The 19310-nt window shown below is 41.2% G+C and overlaps 3 protein-coding genes across 15 annotated transcripts in view; 2 read left to right on the forward strand and 1 right to left on the reverse strand.

Moving 5' to 3' along the window:
- The first annotated feature begins 72 nt into the window (after positions 1-72).
- Positions 73-8922, forward strand: SSB (small RNA binding exonuclease protection factor La). Of its 4 annotated transcripts, XM_088059179.1 has the most exons (13): positions 95-164; positions 827-883; positions 3262-3336; positions 4876-4979; positions 5141-5315; positions 5462-5569; positions 5659-5759; positions 5993-6064; positions 6147-6189; positions 6789-6929; positions 7297-7480; positions 7655-7786; positions 8466-8922. In XM_088059179.1, the coding sequence occupies exons 3-13, from the start codon at positions 3271-3273 to the stop codon at positions 8561-8563; spliced, it is 1224 nt and encodes a 407-aa protein (XP_087915305.1). In that variant the 5' UTR covers positions 95-164; positions 827-883; positions 3262-3270; the 3' UTR covers positions 8564-8922. The 4 variants fall into 4 exon arrangements, with proteins under 4 accessions (XP_014104866.1, XP_087915307.1, XP_087915305.1 ...); XM_014249391.2 differs by lacking the exon at positions 827-883 and having other exon boundaries at positions 73-164; XM_088059181.1 differs by lacking the exon at positions 827-883 and having other exon boundaries at positions 73-164; positions 6792-6929.
- On the reverse strand, positions 2388-13847 carry METTL5 (methyltransferase 5, N6-adenosine). 6 transcript variants are annotated; one of them, XR_001331264.2, is made up of 10 exons: positions 12945-13013; positions 12462-12583; positions 11712-11826; positions 11100-11281; positions 10649-10731; positions 10313-10364; positions 9996-10169; positions 9772-9895; positions 9611-9660; positions 8577-8688 (listed from the first exon to the last, which is right to left on the reverse strand). XR_001331264.2 is itself a non-coding variant. In XM_014249388.2 (8 exons), exons 2-8 carry the CDS (start codon positions 12568-12570, stop codon positions 8635-8637), a joined length of 645 nt encoding a protein of 214 aa, XP_014104863.1. In that variant the 5' UTR covers positions 12571-12583; positions 13189-13847; the 3' UTR covers positions 8577-8634. The 6 variants fall into 6 exon arrangements, 4 of the variants coding, with proteins under 4 accessions (XP_014104863.1, XP_005519836.1, XP_014104862.1 ...); XR_015773152.1 differs by lacking the exons at positions 8577-8688; positions 9772-9895; positions 9996-10169 and adding exons at positions 2388-2949; positions 8437-8530; XM_014249388.2 differs by lacking the exons at positions 9772-9895; positions 9996-10169; positions 12945-13013 and adding an exon at positions 13189-13847.
- Positions 13848-14192: 345 nt separating this feature from the next.
- The window catches only part of UBR3 (ubiquitin protein ligase E3 component n-recognin 3), a 103561-nt gene continuing 98443 nt past the window's right edge, over positions 14193-19310 (forward strand). For all 5 annotated transcript variants that reach the window (XM_088059171.1, XM_088059172.1, XM_088059173.1 and 2 more), the window contains exon 1: positions 14193-14638. In XM_088059171.1, coding sequence (XP_087915297.1) covers positions 14193-14638 — 446 coding nt within the window. The remainder of the gene's footprint in view (positions 14639-19310) is intronic.

Genomic DNA, 19310 nt, shown 5'->3' on the forward strand with positions numbered 1-19310 from the left:
CGCGGGGCGGGCACGAGGGCCGCGTGGGGCGGGGCCGCTCTGTGGCCCCTCTCCCGCCCCGGAAGTGGCGCTCACGTGAGGGGCGGTTCGGCCGCGGGGGCTGCTGGGCCGCGCGGCGCGGACCCGCGGTCTCTGGAGCGGCGGAGCGGGGCCTGAGCGCGCAGGTTCGTGTGGGGCCGCTGTTCAGGCGTGCCCCGCGGGGCCCGGCCCTGCCGAGGAGCGCCAGGCCACGCCGGGGCAGGGCTGGTGACGGGGTGCGGCGCGGCGGCCGGGAGGGAGGCAGGGACGGTTCCCGGAGCAGGAGAGCACGTGCCGCCTCTGCCCCGGCGGAGGCGCGGAGCGGGCCCGGCCCGCCGCGGTCACTTCCCGCCGCCGGCGCTACCCACGGGGCTCGGGGTCTGCGGGGAAAGCGGGGCCGGCGGCACCGCTCCCGCCGCGGGGAGCTGGGCCCGGCCCGAGGGCAGCGCTGGCGCTCTTGCCGGACAGAGGTGTTCGCTGGGTGGGAGGCTGGGTCGCGGCGCCTGAGGCTCTCTGAAGAGGGCTGTGTTGCTGCTGCAGGCGTGTAAAAGTGTTAACAGCAAACTGATGGTCTCCTAGCACAGTTCAAGGTCTGACATTTCAATTACTTTAAAAATTCTTCGTAAGAATTTTTTTCTTGCATTGCACTGATTCTACTGGAAAAACATCTGAGAAAATGTGTGGTTGTAGTTAATCCTTACCCTTAAATAAAAAACAGGCTCGGACCTCTTATATAATATTAACAGTTCCATGTTACTTTATCGGGAAAGCTTTCTTATTTAAAAAAAAGCCTTTCACTCTATTGCAGTAATGGTAGAATCAGCCTGCAACTAAACTTTGTCCAGAGCTTGAAACTAAATGGCTGGTAAGAAGAAAATCTACTTGATGATCTGGCTAATATAGTGTGGGATCTAATTGTTCTAGTTAAGGGAATTGGCTGTAATTTTTTTTTAATTTAAACCTAATGACTACTTGCTTTATTTTAACCTGGTTTTTTATGTTTTGTGTGGTACTGATACAGACTTTTGGCATATGGAAGGAACAAGTCAGTGTAGTTTATTAAGAACGCCCTTAAAATGAAATCTTTTGTAGTATTTTGCATGCAGTTCAGACTGTGATTGCTGTTCATTGTAGCTTTTTATCAGTCTTTACCACAGCACAGCAACTGAAAACTATTGATCTGGAAGTTGTCTTGTGCCAAATGACTGAGCTAAAGAGTCTGAAGTGAGCATGTGCAGACAAGGCTAGAATTTCTCTTAAATTAGAAGGCTGCTTCTGCTTTTGTTCTAAATAGGTTAGAGCTCAATCACTGAACTGAATTCCATGTGTGGCAAGCTTGAGTCTTTCTTAGTCTTCCCTACAGTTTATGACTTGCAACTGAAAGGATGCTTTTTAGAAAAAATTTTCCACATGTAAGACTTTGTCTAAAGGACGTGTCCTACATCTTGTGTTAGATCATGCTTTTTGGTATTAACCTTGGAAACACTGCTAAGGAAGTAGACTTTGTTTTTTTTCTCTTCTTTACAGTGAAGCTGAGCCTTATGTGGAAACTGAGTTTTTGGTTCTGAGTATTTTGGTACCTGGGTTGAGGCAGGCTGGGACAGCAGTCAGAGACTGCTCTATATGTTGCCATTAAATTAAATCAAATTGGGTAAAATAGAACACTGATTTCTCTCACAAGTAGGGTGTTAAGACAGCACCTGAGTAGTGGTGAAGTGTCATTCTCCTGTAGTCAGGGTGGCTCATGTGGGACATCTCTGAAGTAACTGCAACTCTCAGCTTGGGTGCTCTGGCCCGGGTTTTGTGAAGTGCTTTTTAGCTAAATGGATCACGCTCAGCATAGCTGGCTACTAACACTTGCTGAAATCATGCTTTAAAGAGTGTTACAGTGTTAGGTACAGGTGCAAGCACAGCACCTTTCAAGGCTGTAAGTGCTGAAGAATTACAAGTAAGTTCCAAGGATTGAATGTAGCATTGAGATCAGGAAAAGGAGGAAATGGAAATACTGCAGACTGCCGTAGGCTGAAAAATTATTGGGGAATTAAAATACTAAAGTAAGGAGATGAGGCTGCTAACTGGGCATTCTGATGAAAAACATAATTTCCTGTAACAAGGGCACCTTGGGGGAGTTTTCCCTGCTTCTGTGTTGCCAGTCATCTCGATGATCTGAAAGATGTTATTGTCCTGCAAGTAGCAGAAGAGCAGAAGGTGTATGGTTAAATTTCCCAATAAACTATGCAAGACATGAGTGCAAAACCATCTTTGTCAGCAGCCTTTGTGGTCACAGATCTATGAATTGGGGTAATGCAACCAAGAAACCACTTCATCTTCTGTAGCTGGATTTAACAAGTGTGTTAGTGCTCAAAGGGAGAAAGAAGAAATCTCTGCTTCATAGTTCAAAACTGAATTCAAACTAATTTCTGACAGCTTCATAAAAGCTACATTTTTTCTCAAGGATTAATTTTCCCACTCTATCCTTATCTTAAGAACAACTAGATAGAAAATGTTTGATCCCTGTTAATTTTCTGGCCAGTTGCTTCTTTCTTAGTGACTGCATCTGATGTACTGGGATTATACACTCACTGGCAGTTAAGTAAAGTTACTTCCAAGTTAAAATGTCTTATGTTATCAAAGATACTTGATTCACTGTTCAAGCAGAACTGCAGTGAAGACAGATTTGTAAAGGCGAAAACAAGACATCTTTAGGATGTGTCAGTAAATGCAGATACTTTCATTCCATCCTCCAGTAAGTTCTGTGAACTTTCCAAAGATTAAACAGGAGACAGAAACTTCAGAAACATTTCTCATTATGCTTATGTAGGAATTGAATATTTTTCTTACTGTTTTGCCTAGTGATGCGAGGTTGGATTTGATGTAAAAAACAAATGTTGGCTCTTAGTTTTGTTGTTGTTCTGAATTGAGAATCCGTGCCTAGAAAAAGATAAATAACAAATAAGGCTGTGCAGTGCCAGCGTTTTTTAAATTTTATCTTGCCTGCTGAATGCCAAATGCTGTCTTAACAAACAAAGTGAGGAGGTTTTTTTTCCAGTTGTTTCATAGTTGCCTTTTGGAGTTCTGTAGTCACGTTAATAGTTGCTTCACAGGCATAAATGTATGGCTAATGAATTTGGCTGATACCTTATTTAGATGAGGCTGCATGAAATGCAGTGCTACATGAATGTAAGTCTGTAGAAAGTACTATTCAAAACTTAGTGCTTTTGCTCTGTATTCTCTTCAAAACAGCTGGTGAAAATGGCTGAAAATGGAAATGGTGAAAACATGTCTATCTTGGAAAGCAAAATCTGTCAACAAATTGAGGTAAGTTCAGATTATAGTTTGGGATCTGGACTGAGATGTTTTGGGGGCCTTCATTGGCAGGGGCTTGGCTACTAGAAGTTAACTTTATTGGGAATTAGACTCGAATCTTCAGCTCTTTAAAAAACATCACAAGTCTGTACCAGGTATTTAGTACTTCAGGATAGTTGTAACTGTAGTTTAAGTTGGAAGCTATACTTGTCTAGAGTTGCTTGTAAGAACGCCATTTCAAAACAGAAAAGGTTTGATTTGCTAGCATTTTGGTGCTATAGTAAGGGAATCATTAAACAATTTACTGCCGTGTTTGCTGGGGTTATTCTACCTGTGCAAATAGGAGGAGAGTGCATTTTAATTCTATGTGCCTTAATTTTTGTGGGGAAAAAATCCTCCTCCTCAGGAATCTCTGCTGGTCAAAATACTGGCACATTGCATAACTTGCTATTATTATTTACGGCTTTGTAATTTATTGCTACAAATTAGAACTAAACATATGCCTATTTTAGATTAACTCTTTGTCTCTCTAGAGGCTTGGTGGGTTATCCTACAATAAAAAACATAAGCCCATTGGTTTAAGTGCCATCTAGAACAAAACCGCTTTCTTGAAGGACAAAAATGCAGCTGTTCGTGAATGCCCATTACCATATGGAGCCATTATTTGTATGTAACAAACAAAACATGGAGATTCCTCAACCTCTGTATTTTGTTTGTTTGCTATATATAGTTGACAAAACTAGACTTTTGATGTGAGTTTGAGATGTACTAAAGGAAGAGCTTTAGTGTTGTAAAACTTGCACTGACTTTTCAAAACACCACAATATTGGTGAAAATATTCCAATTTAGCTTACGGCTTCAAGTATTTGACCTTTGGTAGATGACTGCTAGTCAGGGAAAGAATCTGATTAACTCTTCTGTCTTGAACTGAAATGTCTTCCCATGCTGGACAAGATTGAAATAAGAACATAATAATTAAATAAAATTAAAAATTAAATATAAAATAATGATTTATCTTATGGTATTCTCTTGAATGAGACCTAGAAATTCCAGTCTTATGAGTATGATTTTTCAGGGTGCAAATACAGTATTCTTGCATACATACCCCTTAAGGAGCACAACCTGGATCTGCTGGTGACAAATTTGACTTTTGACTCTGCAGAGCTTGATCAGGGTGCTGAGTGCTTATCATGTTAACAGAATAAGCTTTGCTCCTTTCCTAAACAAAATTGCAATCTGTCTTTGCCTCATTAATTCAACCAATTCATTAATTGGATGAAGCACTGTTTCAGTGTAGGGTTGGTTTGTTTAGGTTTACGGTGGCTTTGTTTTTACAGCTTACACATTGCAGCTAATTTTTGGCAAAGTGTCACATTAAAGCAGGAAGTAATAATTTCAGAATTCCCAGTTGTTCAGATTAATTAATTTTGGTATGTGTCAATCTACTGCAGTAAACTGTTAGATGAAAATGAGCTTTTTAAGGGTGAAAATTCAAAGACATGTCTCTCTTTCCTCTTTTCCCCCCCCTCCCTTCCCCCTTCCTTTTTGCAGTACTATTTTGGCAATCACAATCTACCAAGAGACAAGTTTCTAAAGGAACAGATCAAACTAGATGATGGCTGGGTACCTTTAGAAGTAATGATCAAATTCAACAGGTAAAGCAAAGTACAACTAATGTGGATAAAAGAGTAACTTTCAGCTACCTATCTCTATTTGGGGCCTTATGATGTGCATTTACAATTCCTATTGCTTTTTTAACATCTGGCTTCAGTTTTGCCTGTGTATTGGTAATAACTTCTGTTTGCTTACTCAATAGGTTAAGTCGCCTTTCAAAAGATTTTGATGTTATTGTAGAAGCACTAAGAAAATCCAAGACTGGTTTAATGGAAATAAATGAAGACAAAACTAAAATCAGAAGATCTCCAAATAAACCCCTTCCTGAATTAAATGACCAGTATAAGGCTGCAATTAAAAACAGATCTGTATATGTTGTAAGTAAATTTTTCTGTGTGCTGTCCTGCATGACTTTAGCTGATAACCATCTGAGAGTAAATCTTGAATTAACTTGTATTATAGAGGTTATAATTGTTAAGAGTCACTTTGTGGCATATAATTGAAGCTCACTGCTGTCTTGCAGAAAGGCTTTCCACTAGATGCTACTCTTGATGATATCAAAGAATGGCTTGAGGATAAAGGTCCAGTTGAAAATATTCAAATGAGGAGAACATTGCAGAGAACATTTAAGGTAATGATGAGCATTTAGACCTGGGGCAGGCATGTCTCCTGGAAAACATTCTGTTCAATTACTCTTAACAATCTCTTATCATTTCACAGGGCTCAATATTTGCAGTTTTTGATAGTGTTGAATCTGCTAAGAAGTTTACAGAGATACCAAATCAAAAGTACAAAGACACAGAGCTGATAGTACTTTTCAAGTAAGTCCACTTAACTGATATATGAACTAACAGTGGTGAGGGTGGATTTACACAAGAACCTGGCTTGGCCTGAGAAGCAAGTTTTTCATGCTGTTGTACAGGCATTGATAGATGAACCTTTTGGAGACTTAACATCTGAACTTGGAAAAATAATTTCAACTGTTTAATGTCCGCTGCTGTCTTACAAACTAATTATAACAGAATGTTTTAAATTAATTTATATTCTATTGAAGGGAGGAGTATTGTACAAAGAAGAACGAAGAAAGGAAACAAAACAAAGTAGAAGCGAAAGCAAGAGCTAAACAGTGAGTCATTGTCAGTCAAAGTGTGTGTTTTGCTTGTCTGACCATGCCTGAACTGACTTATAACTAATTAACTCTTTTGCAGGGAAAAAGAAGAAAAGCAGAAACAAGCAGCAGATGCTGAAATGGTATGGGTTTTTTAAATCACCTACATTTTATAAAGCTAACATGGAATACCGTAATATAGAGCACTTTCTAGAAAGTCACTTCAGCTTTTCCAACTAACTTACAGTAAGACTGTTTTTTCATGGTGTTTTAATCTTATTTTCAATAGACTAATTTTGTTTAAAGGCTCATATCCTGAATTTTTCTTAATAGGCATGTTTGCCTGTTCAGAGTGATCCTGAGTTTACCATTGAGATGATTGTTCTTATATGGCATTTAAAGGATCCATTAAGGATTCCACTGGCATTATATAAATTTTCAACCTATCAGCCTTCAGGAAGCTGTTTTTTTTAAAATTTTAAGTAGTGTAAGTAATATACGAAAGGAGTCCCAAGTTCCATATAATGTATCACAGTAAGCAAAGAAAACTCAAAAAAATGAGGGGGGACACATTGTACCAGACTTGGACATCAGCAGAACTAGGTTATACAGGAAAAATCCTTGAATTACTGTAACTTCAACTACTTATTTACCGCTATCGCGTTTAAGAGGATTGAGGGGGGAATATGAATATTCAAATTTGAGTCTTCAGTGATAATATGGGGGTTTTCATTTAATTTAGAAGTCTCTGGAAGAAAAGACAGGATGTCTTTTGAAGTTTTCTGGTGATCTGGATGACCAAACGTGCAGAGAAGACCTCCATGATGTATTTTCTGGTCACGGAGAAATCAAGTGGATACACTTTGTTAGAGGCGCAAAGGAGGTTAGTAATCCTAGACAAGGACTTAAGATTCCCATACTGAAATTTGAAAATGAATGATTAAATAAATGTTTATTGTTTTATGTTATCAAGTAAGTTATTGTCTTTTGAAATTGCAGAATATTTAGAGAATTAAATTATTCCTTTCTTTCAAAAGAACAGATAAAGGTTCCAGCCTTGTTAGTTGATAAGGTCAAAACCGGGAATGTTCATTAGTACAGTTTGAGGGCTTTGCTTCAGTCTAGACATGTTTTACAATCATGCATCAGTAATAAATTTGCTGAGGCACTTAACAGGATATATTGTTCATCATTTTAGCTGAATGTTTTTGCAGTAAGATTAAAATGCAAATGCCACTCTTCTTTTAAAGGGAATTATCCTATTTAAGGATATTGCCAAAGAAGCTCTGGAAAAAGCCAAAGCAGCACATAATGGAAACTTGCAGCTCCGGAACAAGGATGTTTCATGGGAAGTGCTAGAAGGAGATGCAGAGAAAGAAGCCCTGAAAAAAATCCTGGAAGATCAGCAGGAATTGTTGAAACAGAAAACAAAAGGTTCTTTTTCCTCTTACTAATTTAAGCCTTTATAATGTCCTAGAACTGGTGTGTGAAACTCACTCTTTAAATAGTGAATATATACTACATACTGACCTTAACTGTAAAGCAGTCTTTGCAGCTGGCCAGTTAAAAGACAACTGATAGAAAGTTCCTGATCTTGTGTCTCCACAGGGCGCAAAATTAAAGGAAAAGGAAGAGGGGGAAAGATACCTCAGGGTGCACAAAAAGGAAAAATACAGTTTCAGGGCAAGAAAATAAAGTTTGAGAATGACGAAGAAGATGGTGAAAATGATACTAAAACAGGTATGTCATTCTGTGCAGTTCATGCAGCTTATTCAGTACTTTTACAAAAAGTAGCTCCATGTACTCATGTTTCTTACGTGTGTTTCAGATTTGGCTCAGCTTTGTAGCTTTTCTGCCTTCCTGACAGTATCTGCCTTAAGAGCCTTGTGCTCAATTCCTTCCACAGCTGTTCAAAAAGCATATAAGATAATTGATAAGGCTATACTGCACAGCTGTTTAAAACATTATGCATTGAAAGATGGTGGTTGTCAGCAGCATTACACAACTGTACAGATTCAGTCTCTTGAGTGGCACTTTTTTTTCCCCTTAAGGATATGAGAAGATTTAATAGTTTGGCCTGTCAGTATTCAGCTTGGAGCAGAGGAAGAGCTAACCTTCTGTTCATTACATAGTGCACCTTTTTAACTAAAACCCACTGAACCCTACTTCTGGTAGATTCTACTCCTTCATTTTTTTACTTGCCCTCCTGCTGTGGAGTTAGAGAGGGCTGAAGCTCTTCAAAAGGGGGTATTTTAGAACATCTAAAAGCTCTAGTCACAGTAACAAGCAAATCCTCTAGTGTAGCTGTGGCTGTAGATAACTGGGACTCAGACTTACATGGTGAGAAGAGTTTGTTTTTTCAGAAGATTTCAGGCAAAGCTTTCCTTTACCTTAAATGACTATATATTCAATCTTGCAGAACCAGCAAGTCCCAAGAAGAGACCACTAGAGGAAACAGAAAAGGAAGAACCTGCACCAAAACAACTGAAAACAGAAAATGGAGATGGCAATCAGTAATACTCAAATAAAAGAATTTAAAAAAATAGTGGTTTTATTGTTCCATTTTCAATAGGTTTTAAAGACATGCCTCAGTTCAGGACTTTTTTGGCAGAAAATCTAATAAAATCCACTTCAATGTCAACCTACAATTAGAGAAAAGCTTCATTTTATTGGGTTACAGCTTTCTTTTTTTTGTTTAAGCAGCATGCTTACTCCTAACATAAAACTCTGAAATACTTTTCTATTTATAGTTTTGTTTATACTGTCAGGTTGTCTCAATTTTTCTGGCATCTCATTCAAATGTAAAATGTTTTGGACTTTGTAATCTTGTGTTTATGTTTAATAGCAGCTGGCAATAAATTCAGGACTTAAAACTACTTTCCACTAAAGACTGGTTAATACAAAATAATGTTTCAACAGTAAAGTAGCAAAGATAAAGAGAGACTTAAGTAATCTTAAGTTCAAGTCACCAAGAGCATAGTCACCAGCTGATTAAAGCCTCTCTTCTTTTCTGCTCAACATACCCAATTAGTCTTTAACTATTTCTCAGTCTCCTCTCTGCTTCCGTTATGGTAAGGGATGCGGATACATGTTTTCCAGGCCTGCATTTAGTAGCTAGGAACTTGCTGTGGGCTTAGGCTGCCATACTGTAGTGTCTTGACTGTATCTTTTAACAGTGAGATGAAGTGCATGAGCTCATCCTGCTACCGCCAGGTTGGCTCTGAAATAATGCTACTGCTGTAACATCCTTGTTACTGTAGCCTTCAGCACTTCATTCACTGGAAAGCCCAATCTGCAGATAGGGTTGAGCATTAGGAGTTGAGTCAAGGAAGCTAGCCTTAGCTTAATTCCATCTAATTGCAGTGCTGGCTTTAATCTTTGTGTATAGTTTTGACTGGCATTATCAGGATTCTTTTCCCCGTTAAGCTACAAAATGTAGTAACAGCAATGATGTGACTGAATGCTGTAAGCATTCTTCATCCAGTACATACAGCCCTAAAACCTAAAGTTCATTAAGGAGAATTTGTTTACCTCAGTATTTTTTCACTTAGGTTTTATACTTACTGATTTCTTCTTATGGAACTTGTATGATGCTGGTAAGTCAAACCTAAGTTCTGTGAACAGTATAAAGAATACATGTTAGACTAGGATGATAATCAGCCTCTTTAACCCTACAGCTATGTACTTCTGTTTCTAATGTCTATATCTGTTGTGGCCTGTCATACCTGTTTCATCTCTGCAGTAGTGATGACTAAACATTGAAGCCATCCCCATCAGACATTTAACTGGATGGCTGAAATGCAGTTGTGCTTCAAGCACTTGTGCAACTTCACTTCTCAAGTTCTATGACTGTAAAAAGCATCTGGTTAGTGGTACTGAAGAACTGGGAAGGTAACTGTCAAAAATATTTGGGTGACTAAGGATGGGTTTTTTGTGTGTGAAAACCGACCTGTGCTTCATTTTTTCAGCAATGCTCCCTTTGAAGCAGGAAGAGAGGTAACTTCTGCTTGAAGACAAAATCTAGTCCAGGAACAAATCTAATTCTGCACATAATATGTATTCCTTAGGGCTTTATTAAATGCCAGCTGGTATTCTAGCCAGGTAGCGCAAAAATAAAAAAAGTCTGTTAAAAACAGAAAGACCTGTGTCACTTCTGTGTTAAATCACACTTAAATTTATCTCAGGCTGTTATGACTGGCTGGCAGTGTTAGAGATAACATCCCAAAACAAAAGATTTTTGGGTTTTTTTCTGTTAACAAGTATTACCTGCTAAGACTTCCATCTTCACTTCCCATTCTGCTGCTTTCTTTTGAATGTGCTACAAGAGTAGATAGTGTATAAATGAGCTTTCAAGATGATCAGTTTTATAAACATCTACACCTCTGTACTTAGTAAGTCTCCTGTGCTTTTGATTTTCAAGCCAAAGCATTAGATCACATTGTTATCTTGGTGCATGTGAGATTGCAGTTATTTGACAAAATCAGTATTTAACCCAACCATACCCCACATAGTAATCATCAAATCAATGAAGCTATAGACATCTATATAGCAACCTATTTTGTTGTCTGGTTAGTTCTTGCCCTATTAAAATGAAGAACTTACCTGCCGTGTTGAAGTTTTGTGAAGGGAATATACCGCTGTTTTTGCCATTTGTAGAGCAGTTTTCAGAAAAATCATATCAATTCCTAAAAGAATGATGAAATTATTAGAATTGTTAAATGGAAGCTCAAAGATCTGCTTATTTTGTTTATGGAATAATAGCTACTTGAGAAACACCACGGAATACATTAAGGTACAGAAAGTATTTCTAAAACATACTCAATTGCTTTTAATAAAATAAAAATGATAGGGATATGAAATATTTAGTATTGTTCATTTCAAATCCCAGTGACTGTTAGTTACAATGCTGAAGTTGTTAATCTTAGGAAGCTGATTCCAGATCAACAGAACATTAAGCAAGTAGAATACATAACTGATAAGGGAGATCTTTCATTGAAAGCATTTCCCTTACTTGTTTTGTTTATAATAATTTCTGAGTTTCATAATTACCAACCTTTGTTATGCTTGGTACCAAAGGGAGGGTTCATAATAACTGTATCAAAAGTATCTGACATGCTGTCAGATAAAGAACAGATGTCACACTGAACCATGTTGACATTTGTGAGCTCTAAGTCTTCAATATTGCTATTAAATATTTCCAGTGCATCTGCATCTATGTCAAGGCCCACACAGAATCTATTAAAAAAAGAAAAGTGTCACATATTAGTCTACTACAAACTAAAATGGCATTTAAATTCTACAGTAAGGGATCTGTGTACACAACTTATCTAGGAACTGTAACAAGCATACATTATAAATTCAGTGCTGATAAAAATTCAAGTACTTCTGTTGCCCTTTCTCAAGTATAAATCTAAATTTTGTTAAAGATGTTTCATGTGTTCATTTAATGCTTACGGGAAAAGTAAATGGCTTCCAAATTCATGACAAGTGTCCATCCGTTTCACAGTATGAATGCTTATTAATAGTTAAAACTTAATAAACAGCCTGATTATGCACCAGATGATTAACCTGAAATGTTTTAGTTCAGCATTGCTATGTTTCAGTATTAATTTCTATTCTTCTATGCCAGAAAAAAATATAACCAAATTTAATATTGAATACTTACCCTGCTCCTAACATTGCACTTCCAATGCTGAGCATGCCACAACCACATCCTAAATCTGCAATTGTTTTGTTTTCAATATCATCAAAAGTATTGTGAATTGTATAAAGCATACATGCTGGGGAAAAAAAACCCAAAACAAACAAAACAGGTCAATAATACCAAATATGTGTGTGATTAATCAAGAAAAGCTGTTTCTGCCTTCAGAAAACTCTTAATTTTGCATTAGAAAACCCCTTTAATTAATTTCCAGGTGATGTTCTTACCACCTGTAGTTCTCTTTTTCATTTATATGTGAAGAGTCAAAAACATTTTGACGAGTTACAAACTCTGGATCTTTGGTGGAGAGATAGAGCTCTGAGTATATTGCTTGTAGAAAAATTATGCCTCTAAACTTCATGGGGGAAAATCAACAGAAGGATATAAACCACGGAAAATAGTATAATTAAGGTATAGACAAGTGTCTATATATACACTTTTACTGGTTTTGTGGGTCATGACATAACTCCATTTCAGCTTTTACAGTTACAGATTAAAATTGCTTCTATCACAACATTATCTTTTAGATTAATTTATTTGATTTCTGTATTGGACATTACCATAATACTACTATACACATTCCTGTTGGATATACTTTCTTAACTACTTTTAGTATAAAGCCTTCAAAGGAGACAATGCAGTAGAAAAAACTTTTAATTCAAAAAGTGCTGATAAACTAGTAAAAGAGGAAACGGTAGTGTGGGTCACCTCTACCTGCAATATGAGGTCTAGTTGGATACTGTTCAAGTAGTAGTTTTGGACTTTCAAAAGTATCAACTTGTTGAAGACAGCTTTCCAGTTCTTTAAGCTTTAATTTCTTCATGTTTATGGTTTAACTAAAGAAAATAATGCGTTATCAGTTACAATAATAAAAATAAACTACACATGGTCTTAAATTATTTCATACTTAAACCCCCCTGGTAATCTTCAGCACCTCCCGGGTGTTTTCACGCTGCCGTTTCCCGGGACGCAGCTGGCGGCGCACCAATGATGGGGAAGGAGCGGCGGCAGCCCCTCTCCTCTCCGGCTCCCGCAGTTCAGGCCCTGGGCTCCACTTCTACCGCCCGGGCCCGCCCGCTGCCAGCTCTAAGCGGGACAGGAACCGAGCCCCAGCGACCGCCACCACCTACACCGTCCGCTCGCCCCACAGCGCCGTCCCCGCTCCGCCGGCCCCCGCTCGCTCCCGCGCGCACTCACCGCAGCTCGGCCGGGCCGGGCCGAGCGCCGCCGCGCACTTCCGACGCGCCGCCCGCCCCCGGCGCGCACCGCCCCGCCCCTTCCAAGGGCTGACGGGCACCTGCGGGAATGAGCGCCACGGAACTTCTCCGTGTGTCCTTAACAAGTGCGAGCTATGGGGTCGTGTATTAGAAACACGAGACGTTTTATTGCAGCCTCACGTGTCACCGCTGCGCGGTTCCTGAGAAAGTGCCGGAAGACACACCTGGCAGACCGGGCTTTCTCGGTGGTCCCGCTCCTGACAGCCCTTAGGGACAGAACAAGGAACTGGGATTTTGCCGGTGCGCTGGGAAAAGCGGTCGTTGAGAGAACCGCAGCGCGACACAAGCCGCCAGCAGACGGGCAGCCATAGGAAACGCAGGCAAAGCCAGAAGACAGGCAGCTGCCTTGAGGCCCGTAGCTGTCGGGTAGAAGGTTACTCTCGTTCAGGAATAGATTTTTTAGTATAAAGTTTTCCGTTGCACAGTTGAAAATCTATTTATCAGGGTTTAAAACAGGCGATCGCTATGTGAAAGACGGTGAATCCCATCCACATGCGTTCTCTCCTGGTGGGAGCGCGCAGGCAGCCGCACGCTGGTACCTCTGGGCGCAGCAATGCGGACACCCCAGGGTGCGGTGCTGCTGCCGGAGCCCGGCGTTGCTCTGCACCCCCAGCGGGGCCGCTTGATGGCAGCAAGCGCAGAAGCGTCGGGCCGAAGCCTCAGAGGTGTTACCACATTCCCCGCAGTTGCTCCGACCCTCAAAGCCGCCGCCACCTGAGCCCGGCGGGACTCTTGTGGCCAGGATACACGAGCGGCCGCAAGGCGTCTCACGGCAGCCGCTTCGCGGGCACGGATCGGTAACAAATGAGCTCTGCTGCCGTCGGGGCCGCCGGCCGGCCCAGGTGCGCCCTCCACACTCCCCGCGGTTGCCGGGACCCCGGGACGAACGTGAAGTTTCGAGCCACCGGGCGGCGACATTTCGTGCGGCGGCAGCGCGGGGCACGCACCTGCGCGCTGGGAGGGCGGCGGGAGGGCAGGGGCGGAGGAAGAGGAGGGTGGTGTCAGGGGAGGGGAGAGGCGGTGTCGGGAGGGGGGCGCGGGCGGCGGGCAGGGCGCCGGTGCCGCGGCTATCGCGAGAGGGCGGCGCCGCGGGGCGGGGAGCGAGGGCGGCGGAGGGATCACGGATCAGGAGCCCGGCGCGGCCGTAACGGCCCCTCGGTGTCCCGTCATGGCGGGGGCCGGCGCCAGCAGCAGGGACAAGCGGGCGACGGCAGCGCGGCTGAAGACGGCGCTGGGCGGCGAGGGCGGCGCGGGGGCGGCGGGGGAGCTGCGGGCGCTGCTGGAGCGGGTGCTGGCCCCGGCGGCGGCCCCGGGCGGCGGCGAGGCGGCGGGCGAGGCGCTGGAGTGGTGCCGCTGCCTGCTGCCGGGCGGGGAGCCCTGGGACAGCTTCGTGCAAGCCGTGCGGGCCTACGACCCGGCCACGCTGTGCGGCCTGGTATGGACCGCCAACTTCGTGGCCTACCGGTGCCGGACGTGCGGAATCTCGCCTTGCATGAGCCTGTGCGCCGAGTGCTTCCACCAGGGCGAGCACGCTGGGCACGACTACAACATGTTCCGGAGCCAGGCGGGGGGCGCCTGCGACTGCGGCGACAGCAACGTCATGCGGGAGGCCGGGTGAGCGCGGAGCGGCCGCGGCGGGGCGGGCGGGCACCTTCCGGCGGGGGCGCCCCCGCGGGCGGCGGAGCCGTGCCCGGGCCGTGCCGGGAGCGCGGCTCCGGCCCGCAGCCGCCCTGAGGGAGGGCAGTAAGTGAGGCCGGCTCTATCCCTGGCTGCAGCTCGGACCACGGGCTGAGCGAGGAGTCCGCCGGGGTTCGGCAAGGTGGCTTTGTTGATGTGTGTGCGCCTTTTTTTTAGGACGCTCATGCGAATTTTGTTGCCCTTGCAGCGAGTGCCAGCCTTCAGGAAAGTTGATAAGGCAGAGTGCATGGGAGGCAGTACCTGTCACCTTTTAGCTTGCAGCCTTGGCCTAACACAGCTAGCCGTGAAGTCAAAATACTTTGGGACAGCATGTGAGCAGATAAGCCAAAGTATTGAACAGATTGAGTGAGAGGGAGCCATTTTTGTGTGATTTCCCGGTCTACAGTTCATTTTGCTACCTTTGCTTTAAATCAAGGAATGTGGTAAAGCTCGGATGAATACAATAGGGTAGGGTTTTGTGGAAGTCAAAGGTCTTTTGTATTCTGACCTACTGGAGGCAAGACTGAAGTGCCTGGTCAGAAGAAGAGGAATCGGTACCACATTAAGTTCTTCTTTGTTCTAATATGTACTCAATGGTGAAAGGAAAGATCAGTTACTGGATGAAGGCAATACCTAGCCAGTAAACTTCAAATTATACAACCGAGTGTCTTTTGGAGCTCCTTATGTTCCTGTTGATTCACCAGCTAGCTAAAGGCTTCACTAGATGACAGTTTGGAGTGCTTGAATGAGGAGTCTCTTCTGACAAGCCTTCTGGAATCGTCTGTCTTGACTGTCTTAGCCTGGATGAGATGGTATGCTAAATTGTGGTGTATCTACCACAAAACACTAGGAACATAGAGAAATTTTAAAACATTTTCCTTGGTTCTTTTCTTGCTTTTGCAAATTTACAGTCTATAACTCTGTATCACTCACTCAGCATCTTAAGATTCCTTCTCTTTTTGCATTTCTACTTAGAGATTTCATTAATTCTGTTTCTTCTGTTTCTTGAATGTTGTTGCCTTGACTCCAGTTCTTTGCATCTCTAATCACCATTTTTCTGCTGCAGGCCTTCGGGTGGCTTCAGTTTTTGTTTCTTATACTTTTCTCAGCTTTTCTTTCTCTTGCTATCTGCCTTCATCATTTATTAATTCTTTTTTGGTGGGGTCTTCTTATTGATCGACTTCCTCCAGTGGCGGAATTTCTTCCCTCCTTTTGCTTTCAGTAATCTTCAGTGGTTTCAAGTTGCTACTGCAAAGAAAAAGTGATTCTTTCTTTATCAGTTCTTCTTCAACTTGTGGTGATTCTGCTTTCCTCAGCATCACTGAAGTAAGAGTTTCCCTTGATCTTGAGAAACAGGAAAAAAATGAATACTACTTCTTCCACTGTTCACTGTGGATTAGACTTAGGACTCCTCTTAGTGGCAGGATTTTAACAGTACACACAAATTGAACTACTGTAGGGTGCATATTAAAATAACTTGTCATCCTGCTCTCATCCCAGACTGTATAGCTTTCCCAGTTGTCTCTTATTTTAAACAGTTTTCTTCTTGAGGAAAGCTGGTTTAATGCAGAAGAAATAAAAAATGCTGTTAAATTTGCAATGTAAGCAGATGCAAACCCCAAGGGAGTAACAATCTTCTCGTTTCTATGTACCCTACTTACTACTTTTAATGGTAGAATTGGAGAGTAAATTGTCTTATTTGTGAGGTAGGTCACTTCAGGAGTTTTGGTCACTAAAGATAAAGAATTGCATAATATTTGTTCAGAAACAACACTCGGTGTTGAGCAGTAGGTTTTCCTGTCCTCTTGGACATAGAAGGAGGACAATACATGACAGCATATGGGGTGTCTGCTTTTAACATAAGGTCACTTCTGTTTCTGCAGATAAGAACTGATGTTAAGCCATTGCAATTAAGTGAACTAGAAACTTTGTTGTGCAAGACAAAGTAAATTACGCTTAAACCATTGTGAAAAATATTAATGTGTGCGAACACGCAGTTTTACCTATTGACTTGAATTACTACCATGCAGCATGTTTATACAGTGTTTTAACTTTGTGTATACAAATCAACTGCCCAATTACAAAGGTAATGCTTTGCATCTCAAAGTTGGATGGCCTTCATGGTGGACTTAGGAAACTGGAGTGTGTCTAGCCTGATATAACCTTGACCACTACAGCCTGGGCTTCTATTAATAGCAAGGGAATCAAATGTGGTGCCTGCTTACAAACTTTATCTACCATCTGTTTGCTCAGATAAAATTTTGTGTAGATGCTGTATATGAATACTGTAGTAACTATTGTTTCTGTTCTTGTTATCTGGTCTCCATATTCATGTTATTTATTTTATGCAGCTCAAAAAATACTTCTTTTGAAGTCTTAGTTCACTAATCTGCTATAAAAGAAATCTCTCCAGTTTAGAATCTGGAATATCTTTTCATTACCTTTAGGATGGCTAATGTAAATCTAGAGATGGTTTGCCCTAGAGTATGGGGATGGGTATGTGTTAATCTTGTAGTACTAATTAAATGTATAATTTGCTTTATAGGGATACCTGAGTGTTAGTTTTTTTATTTCTGGTGCCTTTATAAAAAGAAGGTGGAATATAGCATAATAGATGGATACTGATTTGCCTTAGGTACCTTGAATTGCTTTAGGCACCTTGTGTAATTCTCATTTGTTCTGGAAAAATCAGATTGTCACATTTTTGAGCCTTTTGATTTCCATGCAGATTTCAGTGTTTTTGATGTTTAAGTTAACACTTAAACATCAAAATGATGTTGAAGTTGATCTTATCTATTAGAATGTAATGTAGACTTTAGAAAATATTCAGGTTTGTAAATGTAGCTGTTTGAGAAAGTATTAAAAATTCTTCCTGTGGCAAGGTTGAATAGATTTTAAAATCCATTGATATGTCAGGAGGTAAAAATAGTTTGTAGTTGTCTCCCATATGGTATATAGCTATTTGCAAGTGAAATTTAGCAAGCCCTTCAGAGGTAATTAATAATGTTCTGAAGAAGCAAAAAATCTTCAGTTCTAAAGCATTTTGAGTAGACATATGCTCATAGTTCAAATGAGTTCATCTGTTGGATTTAAAAAAAAAACATGCAGTTGCACAGGAGAAAATTCCAACTGGAGTATTTTTTTGGTTAGTAGATGGTCTTGTATTATAATGAAACTGATATATTATGAAATAAGCTTGAAGAAAGCAATATGCCATATGGATATTATAAGAGTATAACTAGTTAATAATCTGTTACTGCTGCGTACCATCTTGTTTCTATGGCTGTCTTGTTCTGATTCCCCTCTAAGTCTGTAGACAATTACCTGATATACTAGAGAGCCTCAACACTGGCTATTGTGTGCTGCTGTGTCCTGTTTCAGAGTATGTCTGTGTCTTGACTTACTTGTTAAATTAATCATGTGGGAAGCAGATGTTTTGGTGCTGCATTATAGCACAACACGAATAGTACCTCTGGTGAGGGTTGCATATCCTGAAAGGTGAAAAGTCAGGTTAAGAATTTTGTTTAACAGGTTTGTGCAGTGATGGTTTTTGTGTATTTCTTGGTAGTTATGGCAACCAGTGGCTCCATTGACATAATGTTGTCTTCTCTTGTGACTTACATCAAAGGGACTAAGGTGTTATCCATTTCCACTTGCAACAGTCGGCTGTTTCTTTATCAAGTAAAAAATCCTATAGGTATAAGAAAGATAACTCTCACAGATTGATGGTATATGCTGTGTGTTCAAAAGCACATTCAGGTACCTAGCTCTAAACTTCCTGCAGCTCTGTCTCTACTGATCCCTGCTTATCTTTCCATTCAGCTCTGTGTCTTAAAGTGTGAGTCAGTGTAGGTTTCATAGAGATCCTGTATGACCTGCACAGTAGATCAGACTTCTCTCTCTTTTTTTTTTTTTCATCGTTATGTCTCTCTTGGAGACAAATGTATCTGTTGGGTCTACTGTGATCCTCTTATGAAAAGGCTGGAAAATTCTCTTTGCCTCCTCTTGCTGGTGAAGTAAGAATGAGAAATACATTCTTGGTTTCTAAACTGCTTGATTTTTTTCTGCTTTAATTTATTTAGAAATGGCCCTGATTTTTTTCAGTGTTTTAAAATGTTTGCACCTAGTAAGGGTTATTGAATATTTCTTTTACATTTTGGATGGTAGATACCTAATTTTGATGACCTTTGCAATTCTGTCCCCATAAAATTCTATCCTTCCTTTTATTCCTTTTCAGAAATACTTCAGAGATTGGGAACTATGGAAGATTATATTCTCTTTCTTTTACATTCGGTAGCTAAGAGTAAAGGATCTTTTTCATATTCTAGACTTGTGAAAATCTGAACAAATGGAGTGACAATGAAAAAGGAAGCTTGCTCTTGAGAAAGCTATTATTACTAGTTATCTTTGGATGCATTCTGCGCATGTTTATCAGGAAAGGTCTCTTACCATCTTGGACTGTAGCGCTGAGATTCCCTTAAGAACAAAAAAGTCAGATCTGCTTGTGGCTGTGTTTTGGGACATACAGACAATTATTGTTTTGCTGGCATGAAGTAGATTACATGTTTATTTTATGGAGTGTCTTGCAACAGCAAATCACCTGCATATC

This window comes from Pseudopodoces humilis, chromosome 8, assembly GCF_049639895.1.
Source record: "Pseudopodoces humilis isolate 2021_Gansu_Grassland_sample_001 chromosome 8, ASM4963989v1, whole genome shotgun sequence".
NCBI classification, from domain to species: domain Eukaryota; kingdom Metazoa; phylum Chordata; class Aves; order Passeriformes; family Paridae; genus Pseudopodoces; species Pseudopodoces humilis.